The sequence below is a fragment of the Nicotiana tomentosiformis genome, chromosome 4, assembly GCF_000390325.3.
Source record: "Nicotiana tomentosiformis chromosome 4, ASM39032v3, whole genome shotgun sequence".
NCBI lineage: Eukaryota > Viridiplantae > Streptophyta > Magnoliopsida > Solanales > Solanaceae > Nicotiana > Nicotiana tomentosiformis.
Genome location: NC_090815.1, coordinates 130,113,311 through 130,123,787, shown reverse-complemented (window position 1 = coordinate 130,123,787; position 10,477 = coordinate 130,113,311). Strand labels below are relative to the sequence as shown.

Here is a 10,477-nt window from a genome sequence, read left to right as displayed (position 1 = left end):
TGTGGGTATTTTTTAATTATCAGTTGTAAATCTAGCTATTTGTTTTTTTTTTGTCCCAATCTTTACGTAAAGTGGGCTTGCGGTGATGCATAGTAGTTTGGTCCATGTAATATTCAAAGATGTTCATATCTTTTCTGGCCCAGCCCATTCAGCTGGTAATGCCCAAGAACTTTGATGTTTTGATTGGCTTGACCATTCGACTAATAATTTCTAAAGAAGTAGAACTAGAAGAACAAGTCATAAGGATTAATTTGAATTTAAAGTCAAAAGTCCCATATATGAGCTGTATGCCAGCTTAATGCTATTTTCCAAGAAAGAATATTAGAACAACAACAACAATATACTCAGTATTATCCTACAACGTGGGGTTTGAAAATGGTAGTGTGTACGCAGACCTTACCCCTACCTTACGAGGACGGAGAGACTGTTTCAAATAGAAGAAAGAATATTAGAAATTATTCAAAAACTAACTTCATCATTTATGTCCAATCACTACTCTACCTTTAAGACCTATAATATATTAAATGTATACTTCTCTTTTATTTCTTTTTATTTTTTGGCCCATTGATTCTACCTATTTGCCAGTATGTCAGTCAAGCTCAATAATGGTGACAAATTGAAGAATCATAGCTTCACTGTTTATAGCTAAGACTTTTCTAAAGCCACCCCAAATTTGTAACTATATAACTTTGCTTGGTTCGAATATTTTTAAGAAATATTTACGTGTGTATTTATCGAAAAAAGAAGATAAGAAACAGCTAACAACTCACAATAGAGGGTCAATACTCAATAAGGTCACATTTCAAACGAAGGTATCCAATAACATAATTTCTGAATATAAATTTATCCGAAACCCTGAAAAACATTAAAGCTTTCCTAATTTGTAGCTTTTTTTCAGTTTGCTCAAAGAAATCTATTCCTTTTTTCTTTCTAAAATCTATCAGAAGAATGTTATCGATGTTGAGATTAGATCGGTGCATATGTTGTATTACATCGGTGACGAAATAAATAAGGAAGAAAAGCATGGGCGGATCCAGAATTTTAGGTTTATGGGTTCCTAACATAATTTCAAATTAATATGCAAAAATAACTGATTCACAGTTAAATATTTATAAATATTTAGTGAATTTTTTAATATAAATACATGATCTACGCAAGATTTATTGGGTTCCCGGGAACCCATATTCAATGCTCTAGGTCCGCCCGAAGAAATGACGTGCTAATTTGGTGCACATTTTATGTTACATTGTAACATCCAGACATGCATCAGCTTCTATATCCAAGAGTGCATAAGCAGTATACCATGTAATTCATAATAGGTTATCCCACAATGAGAAGAGTTATTATTTCGTCATTTTTATCTCATTAGATAACTTTTGGGGTTAAAATAAGTCGAAGTTTCATTTTTTATTACGGTACGTGTAAGAGTCAAACACATCTTTTTCTTGCTTTACCCAAAGTTTGGCTCCATCTTTCATTTTCATGCTCTAGCTGGCTTGAGCGACTTCGGGTAAATGAAATATAAACCCCTGATATATTTGTTTGAACAATTATTCATCTCATCAACCAGTTTTTGAAGATAAAGTAGGTTCAATATTCACCTTTTTTTTTAATTAATTCAATGTCCTAAGTTTTTGAGTTTCATGTCTAAACATATATCCTTCTCCCAAATAAAAAGAAAAAGAAAAAAACAGAAGATAATAAATAGTACGAGAGAGAGTAGTGTAGGTTTCACGTGGGGGTGTTACCATTATAACTCCCACAACGGCCTGCACGTTACTACTCAATTATTCAACACTATACACAACAGAAGAACTCAAAAACATATTCATTAAAAAAAACATGTATATATTCATAATGGGCAAACACGCTTCAAATTTCTCTTACATGTTTCCATTCATCAATAATCAACAACAATAATCACATAGATTAAATAAAACAAAAAAGCAAAAATTTACAGAAGCAATGATCCATTTATATTAATCACTTGCATTTTGCGGTTTGTAAGATAGTACTTGTCTCAGCTTTTTTGATTTCTACTCAAGATTCGAACCCGGGACGACTCGGCGGTAAAAACAAACAACTCGTCCCACCACTTAATTGCCATCTCCCATTCTCATTCTCCGAAGTAAACTTGACTCTTTACTCAACCCCCACCCCCCTTCAACCTTGTTTATAAAAATGATTTACCTTATACCGACGTTGTAAATAATATTTACACGATCAATATAAATTCACATGTTTTAACAAGTTAATTGTCCCTTTTTTTCAAGTTGCTAAATCAATAAATCAGGAATAATTATCTACAGTTATCTTTTAGGTGATCTGACAGTTCGTATATACATGTTATTTGAGTTTACACTATCAGATCACTCGAAAAATAACTACAGACAAGTATTCATGAAATTGGATCAGTAACCTAAAAAATAAAACAGAAACTTGTTACAACAAGTTAATTAAATTACACTCATAGTGCAACAATTAATTACACTGTCAATATATATAAAAGTTAAATCATAGTATAAGAAAAACCTTAAACTTACCAGCAAAGTTTAGTCCTGGTAAGCAAAGAATAATCCCCTCAAATTAGTAAATAAAAAGGGAAAAAAAACCGCAGCTGGACCCATCAACCAACCGAATCAAGTGAGTTAATAACTGTGCAGGCGAATTAACTCGGACGAGTCGAACCCGGGTCAAAATCAGCAGTATCTTTATTTCACCTCCATTGGAAAATTAATTACCAAATGGACTTATCGGAGACGCCATTCAATAGTGGTCTCGAATCAGCCCAGAAATCAAGGTTGCTTCGTAATCCCATATGACAACAATATCTCTGAAAATCCTCAAAATTAATGAAACATCCGACGTTGTTCTTATCGGATTCGGATCGGGCCAAGTAACAGAGTATTTCCTCGAACAATGTCTCGTCGCAAGGAATTGTTAACGGGCCTGAGTTTGTGAAACCAAATTCTTCTTCAGCTTGTGAGAGGAGCTTTTTGAATAATGGGTGGTTCAGGTACGTCGCGCGGACTACGTATCTTTTGCAGCTGGTGCCTACTGAGACTGCCACGTGTCCGGAAGGTACATCGGACGGTACACGGCGAGCTGCAGCCTTCTTCCTCCACCTCCGTAGCATTTGACGGAGTCGAACAATGTAACGGATTTTACTGCAAGCTGACATTTTCTCGAGAAAGTTAAGGAAAATAAGAGAAAAAATTTCTCTGATGTTTTTTTTCGGTTTAATGTACTGATGATCGTTTGTTTCTGTTTCCCAACGGAAAAAGTAAAGGTTTTTCTTTTCCAGGTTTTTCAGTGGGGATGGCGCGGGTTTATATAAAAGTTTGAGTTGATAAGTAACCCCTATTTCTTAAGATATTTACGGCCTTTGCCACTACGTCTAAATCGAGTAATTTATTCCTTTGATTCCGATAAGTCGTATTTTGCATTTTTTTGCAATTTGCGCTTTTGCATGAGAAATTTTGTGGCAACTCAATTTCGGCGTTCCACTTTCTTTTAAAGGTAATTTTAATATAAGAGATTAATTACTGAAACTTCGTTATCGACTTGACGACTTTCCCCGATTACTTGTTAAAAATCTTTTTTGTACTTATCATGATAAGAATATAGTTTATGTAGCACTCCTCGAATCTATAAAAATTTCAAGACACGTTAAATATAGATTATAATTTTTATAATTTTAAATTATACTTCTATTAGTGATTTAAACCCTTATGATTTATTTTTTAGTTACTTATCTATTTATAAATAATTAGATATACAATTAGGGGAATATTAATAATTTTAATATTATTAATTATTAAAAGCATGTATAACTAAATACTACTTAAGTCAAAAAAAGAAAAAAAAAAGAAAAAAAAAAAGGGAAGCAGAGCCAAGCTAAGCCCATAAAGGAATGTTGGACCAAACAGAATAGCCTTACAAGTGGCATAAATAGCCTTACAAGAACCAAACAAAATTAACATCCTGTTTGATCAAGAAACAGAGGCAGCGAAATTCACGCAAGCAATGAAAATTCTAGGGTTTTTTAGAAATCACTAATTCTTGAACTCGGGTATATAAAATTTCCTATTGTCAATTATCCTAAGGTAGTGGTAGGTAAGAATAGAATAGTTAATTCCCTTCTTTCTCTGTATCAACAGTAAAGTTCCGTGTTTAGGTGCGAAATTTTGAAATTAATTAAAATGCATTGGTTGTTGTAGTGGTGAGCACCCTCAACTCCCAACCAATGGGTTGTGAGTACGAGTCACCCCAAGAGCAAGGTAGAAATTCTTGGAGGGAGGGAGCCGATGGTCTATCGGAAACAGCCTCTCTACCCTAGGGTAGAGGTAAGGTCTGCGTACAAACTACCCTCCCCAGACCCCACTAGTGAGACTATACTGGGTTGTTGTTGTTGCACTGGTTGTTATAGAATCGATTGTTTGACTGGTGTCAATTAGACTGGAGCCTAGGTATTGGCTCGAGAAGTTTTGAGGTGAGTTGATATAACCCTTTACTAAAGTGGTTTAACTCACAAAAGCACGCATACAAGGCGTTTGATGAATTGCTTAAAAGAGTTTATATTTACTTAATTGGAGCGAGTGAGTACCTATTAACTTAGAATTGTTCTAGCAAAAGTTTAGATGATTTATTATGATATATGTGCATAAATTTTCAGATTTTTATGTTATTCTTATATGCCATTTTCAGGTTGAAAATTTATGAAGAAGCAAGAATCTTTAGAAATACTTTTGAATGTTTATTTTATTCTTATGCCATGCTTTACATTTAAGGATACCAACATGAGTATATATAGGATGTTCCAGAAAAGATTTAGACTTGAAAAGTAACTAGAAGAAGTTTTAGAAAGAAAAGAATTTTGGGAGTATCCTTTATTCCGAGAAGGGGTCATCGTCTAGGCCGAGGGTCCTCACCAAGGCGTTGACTTCCTGAAACTACTTGTGCCAAAGTAGGGAGCACACGAGCCGAGGGTCTCGTTGCTGAGAATTTACTTAGCCATGCTAAGGTATGATACATGAGCGCTGAGAACCATGAAGCGAGTGGCACCTCGTGGATTGAGCCTATTCGATCAGGTTGGAATCGAACCCGTGCCGATCACACGGTGACTAAGACATAAATAGGTCAGGATAGTTGGAACTCACAAAGTATAAAGTGAAGTATTTTTTTTATAAGAAAGAAAAAGAAAAGAATTTCTTTTAGAATATTCATAAACTGCTATTGTGCAATTATTTTAGAATTATTCTTATAAGCATTATGTTTTACATGCATTTAGAATCTTTGCTCGTAATGTATATTTTATTAAATTTTTGTCCCTTTGTCGTTGAGACTCACCGAGTACAATGGATGGTACTGACGTTCTCTTTTGGGAACCTACGTTGGTCTGCGGTATAACGTAGGAACCGAATTTGCAGGCGAGCAGGCTATGCGTTAGGACTTTTCTCACTTCGAGTGCTATTGGTGAGCTCCGTTTTGTTCGTGGAGTACTCCTTTGAGTCGTCATTATTTAGCTATTTCTTTGTTTAATTAGAGAACTAGCCAGAAAATCTCATGTCCTGAGCATTGCGTCAGTTTATCAATAGAGGCTTCATAGACACAGTCGGTGGGTCAAGATTCAGATATTTTTGATAATAACTTAGCAGTATTTCATTGGTTACTACGAATAAAGTTTTGGAGTTGGTTTATTTTAGATATTTAAATTAATTAAAAATATTTTGTTACAGTATTGCCTTGTGGCATATAAAGTTTAAAGTTATAATAGATTTGATAAGCGCAGATGGTTCGCTCGATCATGTTTAGTGATCGGGTGTCGGTCCCGACTTGTTCAGAAAATGGGTCATGACAAACTTGATATCAGAGCATCAGGTTTATGGAGTCCTAGGGGACCATGAAGTCGTGTTAGTAGAATCTTATTTATGGGTATGAAGTGTGTCATACTTATAAATAGAAGGCTTCAAACATTTAGGAAAAGTCTCATTTTTTTTCATACATTAAATGGTGCAGTAGAGCCTACCTCTAAGAAATTCTTTAATGTATTCGTTTCTCCAAAACTCGCAGAAATGGCTCATACTCGTAACTCTGACACCGACACTCAGGATGCTGCTCAAGAAACTATTGCTACATTGTGTCTCAAGGTAGAACAAAAAAAGGATTCAACTCAAAAAAGGAAGGGTAAATCCACAAAGGGGGTTCATGTATCCCGGGTTGAACATGAAGAAGGGGTGGAGCATGATGACCCAGTACTTCAGGATCCAGTGCCGCCCCCAACAGCAGCTCTAGCTCAGACAACTATATTTCTAGAGGTGGGTCAGATGTTTAATGTTGTCAACAGTGTTATGGAGATGTTTAAAGCCTTCCGAGCGATGAAGGCATTTGATGATGAAGTTGTGGAGCTGGCTGCTTACCAGCTTAGAGATGTGGCTGGCGCTTGGTTTGAGATGTGGGAATAGAAAAGAGATGAAGATGATGGTCCGCCTACTTAGGAAGAATTTGAAGAGGCCTTCATGACTAACTTTATCCCAGAAGAGGATAGGGAAGCTAAGGCTATAGAGTTCGAACAGCTCAAGCAAGGGAATAAAAGTGTGCAAGAGTACTACATGGAATTCATAAGGTTGGCTAAGCATGCTCCTCACATATTTATATTTACTTAATTGGAGCGAGTGAGTACCTATTAACTTAGAATTATTCTAGCAAAAGTTTAGATAATTTATTATGATATATGTGCATAAATTTTTAGATTTTTGTGTTATTCTTATATGCCATTTTCATGTTGAAAATTTATGAAGAAGCAAGAATCTTTAGAAATACTTTTGAATGTTTATTTCATTCTTATGACATGCTTTACATTTAAGGATACAACCATGAGTATATATAGGATGTTCCAGAAAAGATTTAGACTTGAAAAATCACTAGAAGAAGTTTTAGAAAGAAAAGATTTTTGGGAGTATCCTTTATTCCAAGAAGGAGTCATCGTCTAGGCCGAGGGTCCTGACCAAGGCGTTGACTTCCTGAAACTACTTGTGCCAAAGTAGGGAGCACACGAGCCGAGGGTCTCGTTGCTGAGAATTTACTTAGCCATGCTAAGGTATGATACATGAGCGCTGAGAACCATGAAGCGAGTGGCACCTCGTGGATTGAGCCTATTCGATCAGGTTGGGATCGAACCCGTGCCGATTACACGGTAACTATGACATAAATAGGTCAGGATAATTGGAACTCCCAAAGTATAAAGTGAAGTATTTTTTTTATAAGAAAGAAAAAGAAAAGAATTTCTTTTAGAATATTCATAAACTGCTATTGTGCAATTATTTTAGAATTGTTCTTATAAGCATTATGTTTTACATGCATTTAGAATCTTTGCTCGTAATGTATATGTTATTAAAGTTTCATCCCCTGTCGTTGAGACTCACCGAGTACAATGGATGGTACTGACGTTCTCTTTTGGGAACCTACGTTGGTGTGCGGTATAACATAGGAACCGGTTTTGCAGGCGAGCAGGCTACGAGTTAGGACTTTCCTCACTTCGAGTGCTATTGGTGAGCTCCGTTTTGTTCGTGGAGTACTCCTTTGAGTCGTCATTATTTAGCTATTTCTTTGTTTAATTAGAGAACTGGCCAGAAAATCTCATGTCCTGAGCAGTGCATCAGTTTATCAGTAGAGGCTTCATAGACATAGTCGGTGGGTTAAGATTCAAATATTTTTGATAATAACTTAGCAGTATTTCATTGGTTACTAAGAATAAAGTTTTGGAGTTGGTTTATTTTAGCTATTTAAATTAATTAAAAGTATTTGGTTACAGTATTGCCTTGTGGCATATAAAATTTAAAGTTATAATAGATTTGATAAGCGCAGATGGTTCGCTCGGTCATGTTTAGTGATCGGGTGCCGGTCCCAACTTGTTCAGAAAATGGGTCGTGAAAGTTTAATTTTAGATGACGGAAAAATACGAAACATATAAGTATTGTTGTACGGAAAAGTGAGGAATTAGAAAATTAAGGATTAAACAATCAGTTTAAATGGAGAGTTTGTAAGTATATATTTCCACTCTCTTGAAATCCTTGCGTCAATTTGGTTGAAAACTTGAAATTATATAAATTTCAAATAAAGTAAAACCAATATACTAAATGAAGTGCAAGTTACGTATTGTGTTGGATATTTTCATGTATCAAAGATGAAAGTCTAAGTTCTAGCTAGTTTAATTTAAATGGTGTGAGTTACAGTCTTATATATGTAATATTTAAGACTAACCATATTCATATTATAAAGTACCATCCCCAAATGACTTTTACTGGTGTCCCCAAAGAAGATCTATCCCACTTTTAATTTTTAATACAAGTTCTTCTGTTCATTAAATGTTTTGGGCTATCGATTAATTTCAGATATAATATTTTTACTATGATTGAAATGTCAGAAGTGACGTCACCTGAGTTCCATACTAAACATTTATAACAAAAACTGAGCATGCTCATCTTATTGCATGCAGATATTCAATGAGGGATTTAACCAAATGGTTTTTTAATTGGAAGCTTTCAATTAGTTATAAAATCTATATATTGCTAGAAGATAATCCTCTTTATGTGACTCTAATGTTTTACGTAATGTAATGAAACATTCATATCTTTTTCCAAGAGAAAATAGAAAGCATAATAGCTACTTATCGATAGTTAACTAAATAAAGCAAATTTACACACACTGAAATCCTCCACGTTTTGATCTCTTTTCATTTTCTCTATATTTTCCAATCTTTATAGAGAATCATTCATGACATTGGTGCAAGATTCTGACACATAAGAGACCATGGCCGATTACTTTGAAATAGGCGATTCTCACTTTAAAAAAAATATTGGAGTTAGATATGAACTTTATCGCTAAATCGGTCGTAGCTAACATAATTTCTTGATATTCTATTGCTGATCCTATTTAGTCACAAAATTTGTTCATCGCTAATTACTATTTTTTTTTTAGTAGTTTCTTGTTTTGAGGTTTATAGTCATTTCGTGTCTTTATGTTATAGACTGCTTCGCCTATCTACTCTATGGAGTTTGAAGCTTAAAAATAATCGTTAAGTGAGCTACATCTTTTTTTGTGTTAGTTGATCTAGGACGCACCCTTACTATTATTGCATGACCCATTCTGTAAAACAAATTGACAATACGTGAGAATGTGCACTCACTGGTACTCTTTGTGATAATGATTGTTGATAATGATTGTGGATTTGATATAAATGCATTACATTTTTCAATATTTCTTCTAAGTGTATATAATTTAAATTTAGAGCAATACGCTCAATAGAGGCTTGCCATTGACAAAGGCCTAATTTAAAGGTGGTACGGGCACATGAGCAAATTGCTCAACTAGTGACTCTATTGGATTTTTTATCTTAAGCGTTCCAAATAAATTATATGACCGTTTTAAATTTATATACACTTATATATTCTGAATTTTTAACAAATTTAACAGGGTCATGTGACCCTCTCTTCTACGAGCATAGGTCCGCCTCTGCTGCCATACCAACTTAGTATTAGTTCAGAAGAAAAGACAGTAGAAATGATGAGTAATTAGATTAATTAATGAATTATGAGTTTTTGTTTTTCTACGAAGCCGCTAGTTGACATTTTAAGAATCAAGAAACATAAAATTCTAATCAGGGTTGTTGCTGGAATCTTTGGTACAGTACTGAACTCTTATCTTCCACTAAAACCAGCTATGATCTTTTAGTAAAGAATTGCATCCTTGCAACAACAGTATCATCCTATAACATTTTTTTTAAGTGATCAAAAACTTTATCTAATTAGGATTAATTTGGTAATTAGCGGCTTCATTAGAATCCCAGGCTAGCCTAGGAACTAAAAGACAGTAGAGAACAGCCATAGTGGAGTTCGTGTGCTTTTCAACGCACGAATTGTCGAAAGTCAAAGCTCCAAAAACCTCCCACATGTCAAGTCTTCATTTTCACAAAAATGAAAAATAGAAAAAATTTCGTTGTTCTTTTTCATGTTATTATTATTAATATTGAATATTAATAATAATATAAAAAAACCTTACAATTCCAATATTGTTCAAAGTAGCAACAACCAAAAAAAAAAAGGAATGTGAACTTAATTCAACTCAAAAGCTAGCTGATTCTTTGAAACCAAAATTATATAAAGAGATAAAGCTCATTTTCTCAACTAATATGAAATTAGACATTTAACACCCCGCCCCTACAAGTTCAAGGTTAGACCTTGTAGCGTCAGAGGCGAATCTATGAAGTAACTAGAGGGGTCACCGGCATTCGGAGGGTTCAGCAAAAATTTCGTGTATATATATATATATATATATATATATATATATATATATATATATATATATGTTTTAAGAATATTGATATACTAGTAGTGGCATCCGATATACAAAAGTAGATTTTGATTGAATGTAGAATGTACACCCGCAACCTTCAAAACTTGGGTCCGTCTCAGTAGCG

General features: G+C 34.4%; 1 protein-coding gene across 1 annotated transcript; it reads right to left on the bottom strand.

Annotated features, from left to right (window-relative positions):
- Window positions 1-1,868: 1,868 nt before the first annotated feature.
- LOC104116609 (indole-3-acetic acid-induced protein ARG7-like) lies at window positions 1,869-3,293 on the bottom strand. Its single transcript, XM_009627499.4, has one exon. The coding sequence runs from the start codon at window positions 3,179-3,181 to the stop codon at window positions 2,738-2,740; it is 444 nt and encodes a 147-aa protein (XP_009625794.1). The 5' UTR covers window positions 3,182-3,293; the 3' UTR covers window positions 1,869-2,737.
- Between the last annotated feature and the right edge of the window lie 7,184 nt (window positions 3,294-10,477).